Genomic DNA, 22,718 nt, shown 5'->3' with positions numbered 1-22,718 from the left:
CTTCCACTTGTATTAGAATGTTTCATTTGATTGAAAAGTTGGAATTGCACCATTCAATTATTCAGATCTCGTATGTTTTACTCATAGTTATTAGAATCATACAATTCAAATTTGTTTTAAATTTAGATTTAAAATGATATGTCATACATATGAAATGTAAAACAACAACAACAACAACAACCAAGCCTTTTCCCACTAGGTGGGGTCGGCTGTATGAATCCTTTTACGCCATTGAGCTCTATCTCCTATTATATCATCATCTATATTTAAATAAATTTTATCTTGTTTTATTGTTGCTAACCAAGTCTTTTTTTTGTCTTCCTCTTCCTCGTTTTATATGCATGTTTATCATAGTTTCATAACATCCTAAGTACATGTTCATACCATCTTAAACGTGTCTCTCTGAGTTTTTCCTCAATAGATGCAACTCCTACTTTCTCTCTAATGCTCTCATTTCTTATTTTGTCCATCCTTGTATGTCCACACATCCACCTTAACATCCTCATCTCTGCAACTCTCATCTTCTGCTCATATAACATAGCAAGTCTAATCGCTGTTTTATAGAACTTACCTTTAAGTTTAAGATGATCACATAAAACACCTGACGCTATCCTCCATTTCACCCATCCCGCTTGTATTATATGTAAGACATCTCTCAATCTCTCCAATCTTTTGCAAAAATAGATCCTAAATATTTAAATCTCTAGTTCCACGATCTTAACAATTGTTTCATTACTTCTAATATCATTAACATTAAATTCCATATATTCCGTCTTTACGTTATCATACTAGCTAAAACCTTAAAATATTCCTATTCATGATAGTTAAGTTTGTGCAAGTAGATAACACTGATGAAAATGACAAATACATTCCTTAAATATATATGTTGAATTTAATGAAGATAAGGGCCTTGTGTGTTTGCGTATCTTTAATCGAAATGCTTCAGTTACTCTCTAGTCGTCACATCCTCATACATATTCTTAATTAGTTCAATATATATTACGCTAACACCTCTCTTTCTAAAATTCTCCATATAATTTCTCTTGGGACTCTATCATACGCCTTTTCTAAGTCAATGAATACCATGTGTAGATCTTGTTTTGCTATTTTTCAATTAATTGTCAAGACAAATAGCTTCTATTGTCGACCTTCCGTGCATGAACTGTCATTATGGTCTCCTTCCTTAATCTTTTTCTATTACTTTTTCCCAAAGTTTCATAATATGACTCATTAGTTTAATACCCCTATAGTTATTCTTATATAAGGGAACTAGAGTACTTATCCTCCATCGATCATTTTTTTCGTTTTCAATATCATGTTAAATAATTTTGTAAGCCATTTAATACCTTGTTTCCCTAAGCACTTCCATACCTCTATCGGAATATCATCTGGTCCAATGGCTTTTCCATTGTGCATCTCATTTAAAGCTTGTTTTACTTCTGAAGTTTGAATTCTACGATAAAAATTAAAATTTCGATGCTCATTTGACCTAATTAAATTACCTAAGTTAAGTTGGTCTCCTAAACCTTCATTAAAAAGTTAATGAAAATACCTTTTCCACCGCTCTTTTATTTCTCCATCGCTTACTAATACCCTATTACATTCATCTTTAATACATTTTATTTGGCTAAGATCTCTTGTTTTTCTTTCTCTCCCTTTAGCTATTCTATAGATGTCTTTTTCCCCTTCTTTTGTATCTAATTTTTGATATAACCGTTCAAAAGTTCATATGAAATGTAAAAGAATCACTATAATTTAATTCAATATGATTTGATACAAATGGTGTTCGAACAATTCTTAAAAAAGAAGGAAAAACCAAGCAAAGATTTGATCTCCACCAATTAAAAGTAAACCTAACCTACAGACTTAAAATTAGATCGAATAGATCAAAAATTAAACCATAGCCATTATTGAAGAAAGAAAGGATGAATTTTATATTATATAATAAAGATAAAGAGATTAAAGAGAGTGAAATTTTAGAGTAAGCAATGACATAAATCTTGCCACATGAGGTTGACACCTAATTGTAACCAAGAAGAACAAATCTTGTTGCATTGAGACATGAAGATGATAATGAGGGTAGAATTGATTGAGAATGAGAAGTCTTAAGATGCCAAAGCCATCATCCATTCCTCTCTTCATAAAGCATGATCGTTTTGTGATGTCAAATGCATCTTCCTCTCTTTACATGGTTGTCGCCTTTCTCCTTCATTTTCACCATGTTGATGCCATGGCAACTCCAAAGTCGACCGTGCAAGTGGAGTTAACAATAATTTTCCTATGTTTATATACATTTGAAGGTGAAATATCATATTTCCATTTCATTCTAATTGTTAACAAAATGGAATAAAATAATAGTTTGTTCATTGTTATACCCATCAATGTATAAAACTATGTATTTCTATTATGAATCAACCTCTATTTGTTCCTTAATAATAATGTTTATTAAATACAACATTATGTCATTTTACATCTTTTAGGATGTAAAAACAATCTCAAATAAAGTAGAAAGTTTTTCAAGCCTATTTATATCAATTTGTAGCCGAACTTATCAGTAACACTTCAATATAATTAGCCAGTTCACTCAAACAGTTGACATTACAAATGTCAAGTATCCTTGAATCTATTACTTGCAGCAAAAATGTGATGAGGTTATCTAACTCACAGAAAACATAATGTGATTCCCATAACACAGTAGAATGGAGAAACTTTATGCTGGTTCAAGCTATTATTTCCAAACAATACTATGATTGATAGTTTGATATTACCTTGGATGTGCAATTTTTCAATAAGAAAAAAGTAAATCAGTCCTAGTAGATCCCAGTTAGATTGCAAAACAATCATAGAATAATGTGCTAACATTCTTCATCTACTTTAGGGAGGAATAAGAATAGTATTTTGGCACCACGAGCATAACATTTTTCATTAAAGCATCTAAAACTTACTCTGATCATTAAACACTTGGGATGGATGATTCCTTTGCAGGTGCCCACCAGTTAGACCAAACTACAAAGACAACAAAGAAAGTAATGAAAACAAGAGAAGATTCCACGTAACTTAAACAAGGCATTACTCATATGCAAAATAGTTTTATGGTTAGACTACTTACAAATCCTGAACTAGCACAAAAACATTGAAAACTATAATAATTTGTAAAAGGATAGTGACCATGGAATCCACTATTTTTAGAAGGTCTACCAAACAAGGTTCAAGATCTCGAACCGTGCTGAAGTTTCGGTCTTTGATTGAAATGATACTATTTTGATATCAAGTCGATGTTTCAATTCATGGTGTCAATAATGGATTAGAACTGAAGAAACAAAGAAATAAGCATAGGAAGAAGACGTTGGATTTTAAATCTTGTACCATGTGAGGCAAAATTGTTGAAACATATTGATCTTGTCTGAAAGATACGGAGATGATGTGCTGGGCAGTTGTCACTGCTGTTGACTAGGAGAAGATTTGAACGGGAGAAAGGGTTATGAGCTGGAGCAAAAAGGGCTCCCGGTGCCCCCTCGTCCGCACACACACGAAAGGGCCAACAAAATGTTAGGGTGAGAACTAGGGAAGAGGTCCCTAGCGTAGACACTCCACCCTCAAGTCAGTATAATGGTCGAGCGAAAAGTGGAAAATGCACAGTAGATGCATGCGCGTAAGTGAGACGGCTGTAAAAGTGTACCTGACCGACAAAGAGAACCCCTTTTATATACCACCTCTCATAACCTCCGCAATCATGAGGTGACAGGGAATGTTGGGTGTCGGAAGTTGTCGAGTAAGGGAAGACGTATAGCCAAGGAAATGTACAGTCACCGTCCGAGGAATCTTCCGTTACCCATATGTGCACCCCCTTTGTAATTTACACTATTAATGAGGTGGTTAAGAGAATATGCTATCATAATATGTCGAATGATGGAAGACTTGTCTCGGCATTGAGCCCTCTAAGTTCGACCGGCTTTAGGACTGACCAACCACATGTTGCAAGACCTGTACTTTGAGAATGGACAGTTAGGTCACTTGAACCTGTATATATGACTAATCAGCCTTATAGTAGACCAGTCATCTCTTAAACCCGATCGGCTCATGGATGACCGGATATATACTAGGTGTCTTAGCACAAGAGTGAAGAACTAGATCCCTTGAGTCCGATCGACTCTTGGGTTGGTCGTCCTCCAATTGAAGGCCTTAGAACTGGGTGAGGGGCGAAGTCTCGCTGAAAATGACGCGCTGGTTATCACCTCCCCTTGACTTTGATCGCCACCTTCCCTTGACTTTGACTGCTACGTGTTTCCTGGGCTTGTTCGCTACATCCCATATCACATATCATTATGGTAAATTTACCTCCTTCCTCTTGAAAGAGAATAGAGAATAATTATTTTGGATGACTTTTTTATTGCAACCAAAGGGACTTATATATACATGTTGTCCAAATAATAAATGGATAGATTAAATATGGTATACAATCATAATAATTATAATCATAGCAATGAATATGATAAAATTGGAAATATTATCTTTTACTATTGATTTGTGTTGATCTTAATTATGATGTTGTAAATCTTGATTGATTGAAATAAATTCGAGATCATTATCCATAATTGTTATTCTTGCTGCCATTACATCCTACAACCTCTTTCACCAGCATGATACTAGAACGGTATATTTCCTGTCAAAAACTACAACTACAACATGACTCAAGAGTTTGAACCTTGGTGCTAAGTGATATCGAGTTTTGGCGATTTACTAGAATAATATATTTTGACCATTTCGCACGACACGATATAAGATTCCAAACCATGCTACTAAGGTTCAACCTTCACTTTCAAATAACATTTGCTTTAGTCCCCCTATATCAAAATAACTGTGAATCAACGGTTTGAACACCATTTAGCCGTTGTTGTTGTTGTTATTATTATTATTGTTATTATTATTATTATTATTATTATTATTATATTTGGAAAAAAATACAAGAAAAAAGAGAGTGAAAAGTAGAGCAGCAAAGGGGGAAGGAAAGAGAAGAATGGGAAAGTTTGATTTGTAGGAAGGATTTTTTTTTTTCTTTTCTGAATGCTTGGATAAGGAAGAAATGAAAGTATGGAAGGATACTTCAATGACCCTTTCTTCTCCTTGGGCATTACCCTCGGCAAACTCAACGTTGAGTTTAATTGCCAACTTGTTAAAACGTTGTATGGATAATGACTTAGTGAATATGTCAATTTAATCTTCTGTAGAGATATAAAAAATTGAAAGTTGTCGAGTTATCACTCGTTCAGACAAAATGAAAATCAATCTCCACATGCTTGATACGAGCATGAAAAAACTGAATTTATGAAAAGGTATGTCGCTCCAATATTGTCACACCATGAGACACCTAAACCACACCCCCCCCCCCACATCTTGTTCCTTTAAAGAAACATTTTTCTCCCCTATCTTTCTTTTATATTCGTTGCATGATTTCTCCCAAAACTGCTATCACCGCCTTCTCCTTCCATTCCTCCTTTTCTCTACCAGCGCCTCAAGCTCCAACCACGAGTAGCAGCAACTAACTCTGTTGCCCTCTTCACATATCAGTAACATCATTGGTTGCTCCTCCCTTCTTCCTCACTGCAGCATACTTAGTCGCCTCCTTTACCACTTTGATCGCTGCGACCACTCCCTCCGCCTCCATCAAAGGGGAATCAAGATCATTGAAAAAAATTACTATGGGATCTAGATTGAGGCATAGCACAAGACAAGTATGCACTGAGATTCGACGGTCTTAGACTCATCGAAATGCTAGTAACGTGCACCGATGATTCAAGCTTTCACTCTTTTTTTCCCCTTAAGTCTTGTTGTTGTATTTTGTTCCTCGGCGCTCCTACATATTTTTATTTTCCCTTTTTCTGATTTGATTGTGATTTGTAGCGTCAATTTGCAAAAAAAAAATAATAATAATAAAAATTAAAAAGTCACAAAAAATAGAAAAAAAATGTTTGAAATCTTTTCTTCAAATTTTGCGGAAATACCATGAAAGAGAATAGAGATTTTTTATTTTGGATGATTTTATTATTATAGCCAAGGGGGCTTATTTATACATGTTGTCCAAATAAAAAATGAAAAGATTAAATATGATATAGGATCATAATAATTATAATCATAACAATGCATATGATAAATACAGAAATATTATCTTGGTTATGATGCTGTAAATCTCGATTGATTGAAATAAATTCAAGATTATTATCCATAATTGTTATTCTTGCTTCTATCACCAGCATGATACTAGAACAGTTTCTTTCCTGTCAAAGACTACAACTACGACATGACTGGAGAGTTTGAACATTGGTATCGAGTTGTTGTTGTTGTTTATTTTATATTTGGAAAAAAATACAAGAAAAAGAGAGTGAAAAGCAGAGCAACAAAGGAGGAGGAAAGAGAAAAATGGAAAAGTTTGATTTGTAGGAATGATTTTTTTTTTCTTTTTCTGAATGCTTGGATAAGGAAGAAATGAAAGCATGGAAAGATACTTCAATGACCTTTTCTTCTCCTTGGGCAGTACGCCAATACCTCCCAACAAGATTGATCCATTTGGATCTTGGTCATGATGGCCTTTTTCTTGATTTTGACGATTGGATCTCCATGCCTAAAGGAAAAAAGAACATTAACCAAGACACAACGAAATCACTGATTTCTTCCTCGAAAGAGATGTATTGAACCTCTCAAGCAGCAAGACCTATGCCGAAGGAGCAAACCTTTCATGACTATCTTAAGCAATGCCTAAAACAACTGTTGTTTGGTTTCCGACACAATAGGAATTCCCTTTGTTAACTCTAATTCTGATCTTTTCGACTAAGAATGAACAAAAGATCTTCCAACCTAGAACGGAAAGGATTCTAGCAGAAGCAATGTCTATGCTAGCTTAAATAAACCCATTGTAAGCATAAAATTGATGTATAGATCAGACTTAATCACATTGGTGATAGAAAAGGCATACTATTAATTGATGAGCCTCGTGAAAAGAAAAAAATTAATTGATGAGCCTCGTGAAAAGAAAAAAAAATTGAAGGTTATTTCAACCATTGGAACCATCGGTTCCGACCGTTCAGAAGATTTTTTTATATTTTAAATGGTTGAGATTAGTTAATTCCCAAGGTAACAATGTTGAGAAGTGAGAACTATAACCGTCTTGGATGGTTAAGACAAGACAGTTAAGGTTAAGGGTCCACATTCCTGAAACTGTCGAGCCGGCTGTTGCGAACAATCAGTTTTGAACCATGGTCGAGTCTAATGGAAGGTCTACTATCTTCTCTATTTCGTTTTTTTTCATTTCTATGTTCAACTGAGGCTACACTTCACCATTCACAATAATAGCATTGATATAATTTGTAACTTTTTATTTAGCAATGCATAACCAAGGATAATGTGGAACAATGATATAACATAAACAACAAAAATGATCCCACCAACAAAAACATTATCATCAATATGAATTATGCACCTAAGTAGAATATGCCCAATGTTTGACCAAAGCTACATGTTTGCCTATGTATTGATATTTGTGGTTTTGCAGAAAATCTTCTCTTCTATTTCAATAAACTTGCCTCTTTTATATACAAATTACATACTCCAATTTAAGAAATTAAAATAACAAAATATCTCCTAATCAATTTCGTCTATTATCAAATCAAATCTTCCTAATTATATAATATTAACTCAAATCTAGAATAAATCTACCTAGATTAGTTCTCCACACTCCTCCTTAATCTAGGCGGTAGATGCTTTCCAACCCAAGGATCTGCTCATCTCACTTAGATTAGGTCTGAACAAGGCTTTGGTAAGGATGCCAGCTGCTTGATGCTTTGATAGAATGTTGAGGGTGATTGACCTATCTTCAATTTTCTTGCTGATGAAATGTCGATCAATTTTCACATATTTGGTAAGATCATGGCGGACAGGATTCCTGGCAATTCGCATAAGATTTGAGTAGGGCTTGATGTCTCAACTTTGAAATCGTTTAGTAATCGCTTTAGCCATATCCCCTCGCAAATACCTGAGGCTAGTGCTCTAAACTCAGTTTCTGCACTACTAACTAGTGACCACAGTTTGCTTCTTACTCCGCCATGTTACTAGGTTTCCCATAAGAAAAAGCAATATCCCGATGTAGACCTTCTATCATTTAGAGACCCTACTCAATCAACATCAATATATACTTCTATAGATCTGCTACCTGATTTCTTAAACATAAGACTTTTCTCTAGATCTTGCTTCAAGTATCTCAATATACGATTCACTGCCTCCATGTGATCCATAAATGGATTACTTAGAAATTGACTCACTCGACACACTGGAAACTTATGTCCGGACGTGTATGAGTTAGGTAGATTAGCTTACCCACTAACCGTTAGTATTGTCCCTTGTCGGCCACTAATTCATCAATTCTAGGCATACGCCTAGTATTGAGATCCATGGGAGTTTCAGTCGGCTTGCACCCATTCATTCCGATTTCACGCAACAGATCAAGTACATATTTGCGTTGGGAAACAAATATGCCCTTTTTGTTTCGTGCCACTTTTATTCCCAAGAAATACTTTAAGTGCCCAAGTCTTTGATATCGAATTCTTTGGACATAAGAGACTTGAGTCTTCTAATTTTGTCACCATAATTTCTTGAAAGGGCAATGTCATCAACATACACAATCAAAACTGTGATTTTCCCATCTGGGAAGTACTTAGTGAACAAAATGTGATCATCTTATGACTGAGAGTATCCATTATTCTTTAAAACTTTTGGGAATCTGTTAATCCATCATTCTTTAAAACTTTTGGGAATCTGTCAAACCATGCTCTCGGTGATTGTTTCAACCCATACAATGCCTTTTTCAATTTGCATACTTTTCCTTACGTATCGCTTGTCTCAAGCTGGGATGTCCATATATACTTCTTTAATCAAGTCTCCGTTAAGAAAGACATTTTTAACATCAAGCTGGCGCAAAGGTCTACTGATAATCAATTCCATATGATTGAGTATATCCTTTCACCACTAGGCATGCTTTATACCGATCTATACTCCCATCTACATTCTGTTTAACTGAGAACGATCACCTACATCCCTCAATTTTCTTTGTAGCTTTGTTATCACCCACGTGCCATTCTTTTCTAGTGCATTATATTCCTTGAGAGTCACCCCCTTCCATTTAGGAATTTTAATAGCTTCATCCGCAGAGTTAGAAATACTAATTATGTCTAAAGAGGTAACAAATGCATGAAATGATGCTTCACGTAGGAGATGCAATTGAGGAGAGTGTTGAGTGCACAATCTAATACCTTTCCTATGTGCAATTGGTAGATTTAATGTAAAATCCAACTGTGAACTAGAATCTGTTGTCTCTTGTTGTGATTCAGGTTCAACTTGGCTTAGGGAATTCTCTTGGCAACGCTGAGATAGTACCAACACTCGATGTTTCATTCTTTCATACACCTATAGAGTAGGAGGATGAGGAGGGTGACTATCAAGATTTGGAGATGGTGGATCACCAGATTTTGGGGAAGGTTGAATGTAAGACTCAAACGATGATGACCCAAGAAGAGATGTCCACTCCTAATAATGCAATTAACTGGAATTGTTCTCCCTCTGAATTATAGTATTAGAGTAGTAAGGGATAGTCTCAATGAATCTAACATCCATAGTGTTGTAGAACTTTTTGGTGACCGGTGAATAACATTTGTATCCCTTTTGGTTAGAGAACTAACCCAGAAAGATACATTTATAAGCCCAAGCATCAAACTTTCCTTGGTATTGAGAATGAATATGCACAAAAGCAATAAGAGTTTGAGAGGAAGGTCAGAGATAAGGAGAGACTGGGGAAACAATTTTTATAGTGTCTGCATTGGAGTGCGGTGTCTGAGAACTTGAGAGGGCAGGCGATTTATGACGTATATAGCAGTGAGGATTGCTTTCTCCCCAAAATGTGGTTGGGGCATTAGCTTAAAACAGTAGGGATCGGGCTACCTCAAGAATGTGGTGACTCTTCCATTCGGCCACACCTGTTGTTGCGATGTGTCAACACAGGAGCTTTGTTAGACAATTCCATGAGATTTGAGATATGAGCCAAGATTAGAATTGAAAAAAATCGTTAGCTTTATCAGTTTTGAGAATTTGAATATCACCTTTAAATTGATTTTTTATCATGACATGGAAGTTTTGGAAGATGTGCTTGGCCTCTGATTTTCTTTCATTAGGAATGTCCAACATAATCTAGTGTGATCATCAATCAATTTTAGGAACCACCTTGAGCCTATGAGACTCGAGGTACGAAATGGTTGTTGGCGCAGTGGGGCCAGCAAGAGGGGGGTGAATTACCTGAAAAGTAAAGTATACCCTCCTCAAGACTTTCAACTAAAAAATGCAATAATAATAAAGAAATAAACTAACAGAAATAAAGAGAAGACAGAGAATTTAACTTGGTTACAACCCAGGGGGTTGTTAATCCAAGGCGATGAAAAAGCTCAGAAAGATCTCCTTCTCTAAAGGTGGAGAAGCCTTTTACACACTGAAAGCTCTAAACTATTGTTAGGAATTGAATATAGAGTTGATTGATTAATTTCCTAGCTCCAGGGGCCTTTATATAGCTCCTGGAAAACTTATCCCGAGTATCGAAGGCGCCTCCAAGAGGGTTAAGGGCGTCTCCAAACAGTTTGACCGGATAAAGCTCTATCCGGTTGCAAACAGTCATGAAGACTGGGTCTGAGGCGCCTCCAATGCCCTTGAAGGCGCCTCGGACTGATCTGAGGCGCCTTCAAGGTGATGGAGGCGCCTCGGACTGCATGGTATAAATACTGCCTTCAACCTGCATGGTATAAATAGCTTCCAGCTTCTCTTTTTCCTCTTCTTCCGAAGCTCCGATCGCTTGGGTGATTTCGGCCAACCGAAATAGGGCTTACCCGAACCCGGCTCCCTTCCTGTGCCATCCTTCTCGCTAGTTGCGTCTTCCGCTCGACTTCCTGCGCTCCTAAGCTCCTGCACACTTAGACACAGAGATCAAATAACAAGCAGGACCTAACCCAACTTAGTTGCTCACATCAAAACAACCATGGGGATCAACAATCTTCCCCTTTTTGATGTGCATCAACCCAAGTTCAAATTAGGGTAAACAGACTAGTAATAATTTAAAGACATTATTAAACTAACATTTCAGCACAAAAATTGCAATAAAAAAATTTGCAACACTAAGTAAAAAAAAATTTAATTTTAATTTACTTTAATTTACTCCCCCTAAAATGTGAATTCCCCCTAAACTTGTACCTAATTCTACCCCTTTGATCACATCAAAATTTCAAGTAAAGATTTCTAAGTGAAAGACACTTCGAAGTCAAATTCAAGAAATAAATCATTTTCGAAATGATGTTCAAGTAAAAAATTTCTTAAGGTTTCTTAAAAAAAATTTCTAAGCAAAAAGTTTAACCTTTTGATTCAAAATAATTTCTGAATAAAAACAATTTGAAGTAGAAAATTTCTAAGTCAAACAAAGAGATTTTTTTTGTTTTTTTTAAATATCTAATTTCAGAGAAAAATTTTAACTCAGACAAAAATATTTTTGAGAATTTTTTAAGTAAAAACTTTCTGCAAAAGACATTTTTCTAAAATTTAAAAATATTTTTGAAGAATTTTAAAAATTAAAAAAAAACTTTCTAAAGCATTATTTAATTCTAATTTTAATGTTTTATCAGAAAGTTAATTAAACATTTTTATTCCAATATTTTGACTTCCAGATCGTGGCGAGGCATTAGACCTTCTTGGTTATTGGAGCAACAACCACTTCCTTAGACAAAGCCTCATAAAGAAATTTTATTGTTTAATTTTCTCGCTGAAAGCTTTAATATTTTAAACAATTTATTCAAGTAAAGATTTTGAAACCCGGTAAAGGTTCCTTCCTACTGGATTATGTAAGAACTTAGGAGGTACATAATTTCTAGGAATTTGTCTAAGTTGTCCCTGATGTTTTCCATAAATTCAAAGTTTTGATTTTGAAAATTTATTTGAGCAATTTCAAATAGGGGACATGCTTATTTTTAAATTTTTCAATTTCTAATTTTTTAATTTTTCAATTTCTAATTTTTCAATTTCTAATTTTTCAATTTAATCCATGATTATTTTTTAATTTTTCAATTTCAATTTTCAATTTTTCATTTTCTAATTTTATATTATCATACATTTCTAGGGGGCATGCTTTTTCTAATTTCAATTTCAATTCAGCATTTTCTTTTTCTAATTTTGCTAGATCTTTCGTAAGTACTTTGATAAACTGAAAAGACTGAGTAGGGGTGAGAGCACGTACCTTACTTACCTCACTCGATGATGCTCCCCCTTCATCGTAGCTCTCCTCTTCTGATTCTCCCCCTTGATCTATGCTCATCTCTGAGTCCGAGTCATCTTCAAAGAGATGGTTAGCCATCAGTGCTACTCCTGGGAAGGCTTCGACTTCTGACTCGGAAGATGATGATTCATCTCATGTAGCCTTCAAACTCTTGCGCTTCGAGGGTGTCGGTCTTTGAGACTTCTCCTTGTCCCTTCTCTTTAGTTTTGGGCAATCATCCTTGATGTGCCCTTCCTCGTTGCAGTTGTAGCATCGGATCGTCCTTTTATTGCGATGATGCTTTTTCGACTGCGATCTAAATTTATTAGTTTTAATAAATTTATTTAACTTTCTTACCAAAAGAGCCGCTTCAGTTTCGTCGATCAATGCTTCGGAGTCGAGATCGTCCATCTTGGCTTGTAGGGCAACGTTGAGGTCTGAATTCTCTAATTGTTTCGGCTATACAATTCGAGACTCGTGAAGTTCGAAAGTAGAGAATAAACTTTCTAAAGTACTTACCTCAAAGTCCTTAGAGATGTAGTAAGCATCTACTAAGGACGCCCACTCTGGAGTTCTTGGAAAGACGTTGAGCGCATATCGGATGGAGTTTCAGTTTGTTACCGATTCTCAGAGATTTGTCAGTTGCGTTATCAGCTCCTTGATTCTCACCTGGAGTTGCGCTACCTTTTCGCCATTCTTCATCCGGAGGTTTGTCAGTTGCGTCCGGAGGATATGACGCCTCGCTAACTTGGCTTCTGAGGTGCCTTCGTGGAGCTCCAAGAATTTCTCTCAGAGGTCTTTAGTGGAGTCGTAGCTTCCGATCCGACTTACCTCCTGGGGCGGCAGAACGCTAAGCAGGTGGAATTTCGCCTTTCCGTTGGCCACAAAATCAGCTTGCTCCTTCTTTGTCTAGTTATATTCTTCCTTGTCTGCGAGAGTAAGTGTTTTGAGTATGTTTTGCAATTTGACAAACTTCGCACTAAAACAAACTCGAATTTTTATTAATAAAGAATGAGGGAAACAAGTACCTTAAATATGAAAATTGAGACGACCAAGTCGAATGTGCCACATCATAATATCACTTTCTTTATTGAACTGACTACTATCGCCACGACATTTGTGACTAATTAAATGGCTTGAAGATAGATAGGCATTAAAGAAGTAAAGGCCTTCAGAAACTCAACACTGTCAACATCTTTCTAGTGCTCACGTCCCAAAACACGAGTTAGAAAGGAATTTAGTCTCATGGTCGAGATCAGCGTTCAAAATTTCGTTCCGTGCCGGGCGGAACGGGTGCAACTTATCGTTCCGCCCGCGCACCGAAACCGGCACCAGGCCAGCGAAGGTTTCATCGCGTCATCACGTGCGCCAGGAAGAATCGCGCGTGCGCGAGACAACATGGGTGGCGTCGCCGGAAGCGTCGTGACGTTTCTGGCGGCACTGAAAGTGTCGCGAGATACTTCCGGCGTTGCCGGAAGCGTCGCTGAACGCCTCTGGTGCCACCGGAGGTGCCGCCAGACACCTCCGGCACAGTTGAAGGCATCCGCGGGGTCGCGATCGCATCGCGGGCACGGGCGCCCGTGTCCCGGTGCTGGAAGCGTCGCCAGAGGCATCTGCGGGTCGTGAGCGCGTCATGGTCACTAGCGCGGGTGCGTCGCGGTCGCATATGTCGGGGGTTACTATACAAAATTAACCCTAATTAAATCAAACAATTCCACTTAATAGTGATATGTTAAAGAGGCTTTCATAAACCCTAATTAAATTGTCCTAATAAAATATAAAAACTACATATAAAATTTTAAAAATAATAATAAATTTTATTAAATAATATTCTGAAATTATTTTGTGTTTTAAATTTTATCTAAAAATTCTAAAAAATTATAAAAATTTATAAATATTCTAATAAATCAAATTTATATTCTTATATATTTTAATTATTTTATATTTTTTACTATTTTAAATATATATTATTTAAATTATTAATTAAATAAATAAATTTTTAATTTATATGATTATTATATATAAAATAGTATTTTATATTAATTATATAATTATAATTATTTAATCTGGATATTGGAGACTATAAAGATTATCTAAGCAAAATATTACAAGAACCCTTCAATTTGATTCACGTCACTCCTTTTAGTATTAGTAATGTAACATATTATGATATTATGGTGTATCAATTTTAATTTGAGTTATTAATAGATCAATTTTTTTAAAAAAAAATATATTTAATTATTTTTTCTAACAATATTAAGTTGTTTAATAATGGAGAACTTATATAAAATCAATATATAACTTATTTTTAAATTATACACAATAAATATATTTATCTAATAATTACTGTATATAAATAAAAAATATTGAAACCGTATCGGCATGACACGATACGATATTGAAATCTCGGCACGGGTCGAGATTTTAAACCTTGGTCGAGATCTTTATTTAATCTACTAACATACACAAGATTACAATCAAGGTCAGGAACAAATAGAATAGAATGTGGAATTAGTGTGGTTGAGAGATGAATGATTCTTGTCCCAACTACTTTAGCACATGTCCCATTTGTTATACGCGTTGATTAGGGTTTGTCACATATTGAAAAAGTAGAGAAAAGTAATCTATCACTCTGAAGCGCTAGAATCCACAATCTAGAAGTGGGTAGATGTGTGCATTGCTAATGGAGGCAATATGTTTCCCTTCTGAATGAGCTATTGGAGAATATCAAGTTGTTCAGAAAGGAACCGAGTTGTCACACTGCTAGGGATAGCAATTTCATTCGAACTTGATGGAATATTCGATATCCGATCCGAATGGAAGAGGGTATGGAGGGACTATCAATACCCGATACCCGAATACCCGATTAAATAATATATATACATATATTAAAGAAAATTTTCTTTTTCCAAAAATCAACTTACTATTTTTGTTAATATTAGGAGAAGACTATAGAGATATTTAATCTATTTTTTTAATTATATATATTTTTTAATTATATATATTTTTTAATAGGATGTTAATTTTAATATATATTTATTGAATAATAATAGTTGGATAGAAAGAAGAAACTATAGAAGATATCCGATCCTTTAATGGGTATGAGTATATCCATCGGATATCCTATACCCGATGGGTATGGGACAGAGGATATAGAATTCGACCCGAGCGCGACCCATTGTCATCCCTACACACTGTGTTGTGGGTGTGAGTACAACATTTCCCTTTGCTTCGTGGTCTCGGGAGGGTTTCCAATCCGTCGGTTTCCCATGAAGCTTCCAACACGTGTCTGGTGTGTCCTTGCTTTCGATAGTAGTCACACCATGGGCGCCCCTTCTTCGGCCGATTGCCATTTGTGTTGTGAGTAGATTCCGGGTAGCTAGAGAATTCAGTTATCTTGAGAGGCTAAATTTTAGGGTTTAGCTATCCTAACATTACCCGCATGCAGCTTTCTTCCCTTCGGACTTCTGAAAACGCCTCCCAGAAACTTGCCAATGGTTTTGTGTCGGCCCCTTACTACATCAATCCATCAGAAACTTAAACACTCTCTTGATCTCCACAAATCTCTTGAAATACATTTAGTCTTCAGAACACTTACAGTTAAGGGTGGTTTCAAAGAGATCGACCTATTGCCAATAACAAGTGAGAATTGTGAAATAAGTAGTTACTGAACGATTACTTTGATTGAAGTCTTGGAGAGTGATTTCAAAATGAAACAATTCAACAATGTTCTCTTGACCGAGGAAAGTATCACGAACTGCCTCCCATATATCTTAGGCAGTCGTGAATAATAGAAAATTTTCACCAATTTCTACATTTATAGATTTGATTAGCCATGACATAACAAGGTTGTTTTCGGTCCTCAGACTTGATGCTCCAGACTGCCTATTTCTGGTTCTGGAATACCCAAAAGATAATCATCTTTTCTTCGTCCGCTAATGAATTGTGACCACTAAAGATAATTATGGGCATTTAGTTTGTGAATGGTAATTGAGCCAGAGATAGTTTCTGGTAGAGTTAGAAAGTGCAGCATCATGGGGTGATTTGGAGCAGAGTTAACAGTGGAAGAGTTTGTCGGCATCTGATCAGAGTCCGACAAGATTGGTTGTTGTAAATCAACAGAGGTGGAAGAGATGTTCTAAACCAAAGTTGTCGCCCTGAATGGTATGACAGAATTGGGCTTGTGAACATCAGTAATCCTAGCCTTTCACTAGTAGGAGTTAGAGCAATGAGACAAGTTTGCCTTCACATTAGGGCTGACCTCGAAGATCAGAATCCCCAATGGCTGATAAATATTGAAACCCTAGAGGCAACTGGGTAGCAAAAGGACGGTAGATTTGATACCATGTGGTATTGCAGAAAATCTTCTCTTTTCTATTTCAATAATATTGCCCCTTTTATATACAAATTACATACTCCTATTTAAGGAATTAAAATCACATAATATGTCATAATCGATTATAGCTATTATCAAATCAAATCTTCCTACAATATTTTTGTCAAATCACATTTGATCCATGTTACACTCAAACTATTAAAATTGTTTTTTTAGTGGAATATTCATTATTCTGGGATAAACTGAAGAGTGTAGATAATCCAATGGGGGAAATTGACACCACTGGATTTTTTTTCTCAAAACAAAAAGTTATTATATACATTAATAATTATTTTTAATATATAATTTATTTTACATAATATATTATATGAAACTTATGCTAAGTTCTGATCCCTCTTGCTAAAGTTTTATCCGTCGCTTGCTTGGGATTGTCACATGTAACTCTGGATGTTTACCATGGATCCCCGCCATGGCCTTACCAATGTCCTACGCCCTATGCCAGAATCTGCAACGTAGCTTCTCCCTATGACAGCATGGCTTCATCGATCTTTGCCCTTCCATTGTAAGCAGCATACCTATTAGATTGTTGTTTCCAACCTTCATCCTCTATTACCCATATTGTCACCGACATCACCTCAACCAGCTGAACTTTGTCAATCACCCTATTTTGTATCCCTTAATCCCTTAGTCATGTGTTGCAACAACAGTGACTCCTCAATTGTTCTCCTTTTCCTCCAACAATTATGCTCTTTTATATTAGCAGGGTCTCCTGCTAATATAATATTTATTTTATATTTGCAGAAGTTATTTCTTACTCTACCTTATTGGCTGTACTCAAACAATTGTCTAGCTAGATCACTCTTTGGAGCCAACCCAAATACAAATGAAACAAGTATTGACTCAAAGCTAGGCAATACTAATCCAGTTAAGGACAGAAAATAGCAAATGCTAAGCACCTTAATTTGGTAGATGTCACATGTAATCATATTAGTCAGGCCAACGAAGGAAGGTTAATAAATAGCAAAAAGGCTGAGCACCTTAATTTGGTAGATGCCACATGTAATCATATTAGTCAGGCCTACAACCGAGTACCACAAGCATGACAAATTTCACATATAGAATACATATTTTAACTAATTAGTCTTATGTGCTGACCACATTCAATCCTGTAAAAAACATTTTGTAACATATTGTTATAATATATCATCAATACCGCTAATATATAGATAACTTAAAAAGATAGCAAAAATTCAAAATGTTAAAGAAATTTTTTGAGGATAGCTATGCAGTGTATACCTGCATCCGTGGCAAACGTGATTGAGATTGCATCGAAGCTGACATGCTTGCAATCTGAGATAAAGATGACAAAATCTTAGGAACTAATATGAGAGCATCTATTCTATTCAAAACTTTCAAGTAACTCCTGCAACAATAAAAGAATTTCAACTTTATATCTAAGTGAAGGGGCATGTTGGTGCAAGTATAAGGCCTGATTAGATTTTTTGCATGTAAATATAAATGGAACCTGATCCAGCCTGGAAGATCCCAAATTTTCAGGCTGAGGTTTTTGAACCAATTGGATCTGATGTCAGAACCCCAATGTTTGTGTCTCTCCTGTATTCTTACTCCAGCAATTGTTGGATTCTCATCAGCAAGAGCTCAATTGAAATTAAAAGATAACCTTCACCAAAAACATAGCTCACTGCGTGTAACATAGCTTAGAATTGTTGAAATTTTGTATTAGCAGTCATCCTATATTCAAGCATCTAATAAAGCAAAAAGTAGGCAGGAATATCGAGGCATTTTAAAGGTTGGGCAATTCCTGTACAAAATTTTTCTCCCTGATGAGGGTTTCAAAAAGAGTTAATGTACAGAATCTACCCTTCACAGAAAGACTACATTTTTGACCTAAACCTGGCCATTCAGATCATGCAATACTTTCATTAAACCTGTAGGCCAGATATCCATTAAGTGGGAACTAAACCCACTCCCACACTTGTTCTCCCATATTCACAGTGAAAACCCAAATCGCCCCAATCTACCTCCCTCTTCATCCTTGTGTTTCAACTCCATGCAGAAGCAGTGCCCAAAGGTTTCCACAGCAACAAGGAAGAGGGCTTTTCCACAGCAGTGCCAATTTAAGATACAGTTTTGTGCATGAGAAATAGGGCTTTGGAACTACTGTGACACTTGCAAGCAGTGATATAGGATCTCAAGATCCTCTTTCATCTCCTATTAATCAGATCAACTCTCATCGTTATCATCTTATTCTTATCAATTAGAAACTTGCATCCTTGATGTTATGCGTACTTGAGAAGGAAACCCAAATAGAGGGAAAACAATTATTTCCCTTGTCTACTTAGGTGTAATAATAAAAAGTGAGAAAAAGAAAGAATTAGTTTGGCTCTCTTTACCCACTTTTGGTTCCTTCCAAAAGTGGATGGAAGAGGGGAGAAAGAGTAGATACAAATTGAAAAGACCAGTTTAACCTTATATGCATTGGGAATGACAAAATAAAAGGGCGAGAATTTTCTTGTTCTCTTCTTTACTCCCTTCCGTCCATTCATGAAACTTCTAATTTGGCTGTGTACTGAAAGTCTTGTCCCTCAAACAATGGCAACATTTGTTTGTGTTGAGTTAACCCTTTTCAATTATAAAGTCCAAGGGTGCTTCGAGAAAGTTTTGGTGGCAAGATGAGTGATACATCCTCTACGGACGCAAGGGAAATGGATATAGAAGATGTCTGGGAGTTTTGGTGGGATTTTGGGAAACTTTTTTCTTGTGTTGTTCAGCCAGACATTAGCTGTATGGTTATGAATAGAAGCTATTGAAGAGTGTTTCCCAATTGTGATGATCTCAAACATGCCTAATGGTGTATCCCTATCCTAAGGAATGAGAGTTTAACCAATCTACCCAATTTAGAATGAGTTCCCAACCATTTTATAGACAAGACACATCAAGAGAGGAGTTTAAGGGATGAACATGAGTGTGGCCAGAATAATCACCATTAATACCCTACTCAATGAGGAGGAACCCTATTTCACCTTTTTAAATCATAAATGCTTGTGTTGAATCAAAATATGTTTGCTTCTAAAAATATTCTTTGCGCATACACAAAGTGTTAGATTGTGTGCGCGTGATAATGTTTGGTTATATGAACGTTCCATAGACCTTAAATTATGCTCTTGATAGTTATTAGATGATCCATTTATACATGTCATGCTTACCTAGCTTAGGTAATCTCTATGAGAAATATTACCATAAGTGATATTGGAGTTAAATTATAGATGAATATAATAAATCTGTGTGGAGAAATATCAGCATTATGTAATCATGATACTTATTGTAATGATTTCTATGAACCTTATGTTACCTGGTTCGTAGATACGCGAGAGTTATGCTAGTATTATGTGAAGATAATATACGACCATGCAATAATATTGTAATGATTACTATTGGCCTCGTGTTAGCTTGTTGGCAGATATATGAGCATTATGCCAGAAGCACACTCAATTAGTCCTGATGAGTGTGCATTTTCGAACTAATAGTGAGGCAATCATGCACATGCTTGAGTAAGCACAGTGTAATAGTCTACATAGTGTCATTCACAAGTAACATAATCTAAGATAATAAAATGTGAAGAAGTGGCCTTAACACACTTCATGCATAGAGTTATTTGTGATATCCTATTATAAAATTAATTATCTTCTTGCTGCGTACTATTGCATTCCTACCCAGCTTTTTCTAGTGAACCCTTATTTGTTTTTGCCTCCAGATCATCCCCAAGCAAGTGCTAGGATGAGTTATTAGATGCTCTAAGACGTAAATGTTGCTACGATTTTGGAGCTTTCTTTGGTTGAACTTTTATAGTTGAATTCTCAAGTTTTATTCTATTGCTTCAATTTTTTATCTTTAGTATTTTGTGGTATTGTTGTTCTGGTATCTATTAGTATGTTAACAAATGTACTTTTTCTTGCATTAAATCTTTATATTAATTATGTGTTTAGATCAACCACCCAAATAAAAGGAATAAAAAATACAGCATATGCTTGCTAAGATAATTCACCATTTGAGAGTTTGGTGAAGCTTGAGCAGCACTGAACAAAGCATTGCTGCTAGATCCTAACTGGTTTATGTTGTTCCTATGTTGACCTCCTTGGTTAATTTGATTTTGTAAAATATTATAAGACATGTGTGATGTTTGCAATTGTCCATTCTGAAATTGCTGCTGCAACATAGGATGAGAATATGACATCTGATGCTGTCCAGCAATCTACAGATGAAACACTTTTGCATTATGATGGCTTCTAATATGCATCAACAAGATTAATATTTACAAGAGAACAAGTTTTATGGGATGCACCTGTTGAAGCTTTTGCTGAGTTTGGCCTGTTATATCGTGCAGCTGGGATATTGAGCGCTGAATAAAGGTATTATAGTCAATATCCAACAAAATTGCAGAATTCAAGAAAAATGAATATCAACCAAGCAACCCAAGTAAAAAGATAGAAAGAAAAGTGTAATAGCTCAAAGTGAAACTTGAAACTGGTGAGATGAAATGAATTCATGTGAACATATATGACTTGTTAAAAGTACAAAACCTGGAAACAATTTTGTAAAAGCATAAAATGGGTTTGCGTGCATGTTTTTGCATGCTTTGATGAGTATAAAAAAATTCTGATATGTTTTTCTAATATAAAATTTCAATTGGTTTGGCCTCAAAATTTTGAATATTAGAAAAAAAAAGGAAAAGATTTTCAAAAATTCCTTGTTTTCCAATTCCATGGCATAATTTTGGCTATAATTACCCATGCATTTTTTATGGTGCACTAATAACATAGCATGTCAAAATAGTGTAATGACCAACTGCAAAATTTCTTGATCGATATTCTTCTAGTGTCATGAGATAAAGGTTCGAAATCTCGAGTCATGAGCCATGCAATGATTCGATCTTTGATAGAACGACATTGTTTTGGTCTTGTGCCAATGTTCCAACATACAATGTCGATGGCGAATTGTTGGTAGAAGAAGGAAAGAGATGATGAATAAATATATAAACTATATAACTAATTTCAATTTCAATGTTCACTTTTTAACTACAATGCAACAATTTTATCATTATCGTATATGAAAACAAGGTATAAAAAAATAACATCATGTTGATTTTAGTATGTCAAAGGGTATTAAATTATTGACATAAAATGATACTCGTTGACATTATTGGCACAACGACATAGGAGATATTGTCTCGATGTTGAGTAACATCGAGTTTCGGTAATTTATCATAATAGTATCTTTTGACAAGTTCGCTCGCTACCACACGAGACTTTAAACCATGTATAAGACCAATTCAATCATGGTGATTTGGTTCTAGTGATGCTTCAAGTTAATGGAGAATATTCTTGAATGCAACATTAGATCTAGGAATTTAAAATAGGCCTAGCAAAATCATAAGATCTAATTGCCAAAGTAGATTTCTATAGACATTTTAGTGCCAGCCAATGATGCAGTTGAGATGTGAAAATATTTTGGCACTTATCTATCACAGTAGAGTCGTTTTTCTTTTTATTTGTATAAGGTGAGAAACTTGCTTTATAATTCTTTAGCACTGACCTCACATTAACAAACCCATACATAAATATCATGTGTATCAAACTCTGAATATTGTGTAAGTTATCTTTGGAAGGCTTTGGTTGTTTAACTATGCAACAATCATATGTTACCCACTCAACCAACTAATGGCGATCAACATTAGAAAGAGATGTTCTAGACTTCTAGTACAAGGAAAACCAAGAGGAAAGAGTTATAGAACAGTACAATCAAAGTCCCTAAGATCAAGACAGAAATGTGCTATAGGTAACAGGATAAGGATTAGTGATATCTCATTTTCACTGGATCATATTGGTGAGATCAAATTAATGAGTTATAGAGTGGTAGAATCAAGGGCCATAAGATCAATACAGGAATGCACTAGAGGATATAGGATAAGGATTCGTGACATCACATATTCACTGGATCATATTAGCAGGTATTGAATTAATGGGATTTTGAATG

The 22,718-nt window shown here is 35.5% G+C and overlaps 1 protein-coding gene across 9 annotated transcripts in view; it reads right to left on the bottom strand.

Annotated features, from left to right (window-relative positions):
- The window catches only part of LOC122029424 (mediator of RNA polymerase II transcription subunit 8-like), a 42,989-nt gene that overhangs the window by 2,998 nt on the left and 17,273 nt on the right, over window positions 1-22,718 (bottom strand). For 2 of the 9 annotated variants that reach the window (XM_042588402.1, XM_042588401.1), the window contains exons 8-11: window positions 21,028-21,084; window positions 20,731-20,937; window positions 17,961-18,014; window positions 2,946-3,006 (exon numbers count right to left, since the gene is read on the bottom strand). In XM_042588402.1, coding sequence (XP_042444336.1) covers window positions 2,946-3,006; window positions 17,961-18,014; window positions 20,731-20,937; window positions 21,028-21,084 — 379 coding nt within the window. Of the gene's footprint in view, window positions 1-2,945; window positions 3,007-12,341; window positions 13,258-17,960; window positions 18,015-18,134; window positions 20,938-21,027; window positions 21,085-22,718 lie in introns of those variants that run through there. The other 7 variants (XR_006125054.1, XM_042588403.1, XM_042588404.1 and 4 more) reach the window with 7 other exon arrangements.

The sequence above is a fragment of the Zingiber officinale genome, chromosome 10B (assembly GCF_018446385.1).
Source record: "Zingiber officinale cultivar Zhangliang chromosome 10B, Zo_v1.1, whole genome shotgun sequence".
NCBI lineage: Eukaryota > Viridiplantae > Streptophyta > Magnoliopsida > Zingiberales > Zingiberaceae > Zingiber > Zingiber officinale.
This window is presented reverse-complemented; position numbering and strand designations above follow the sequence as displayed.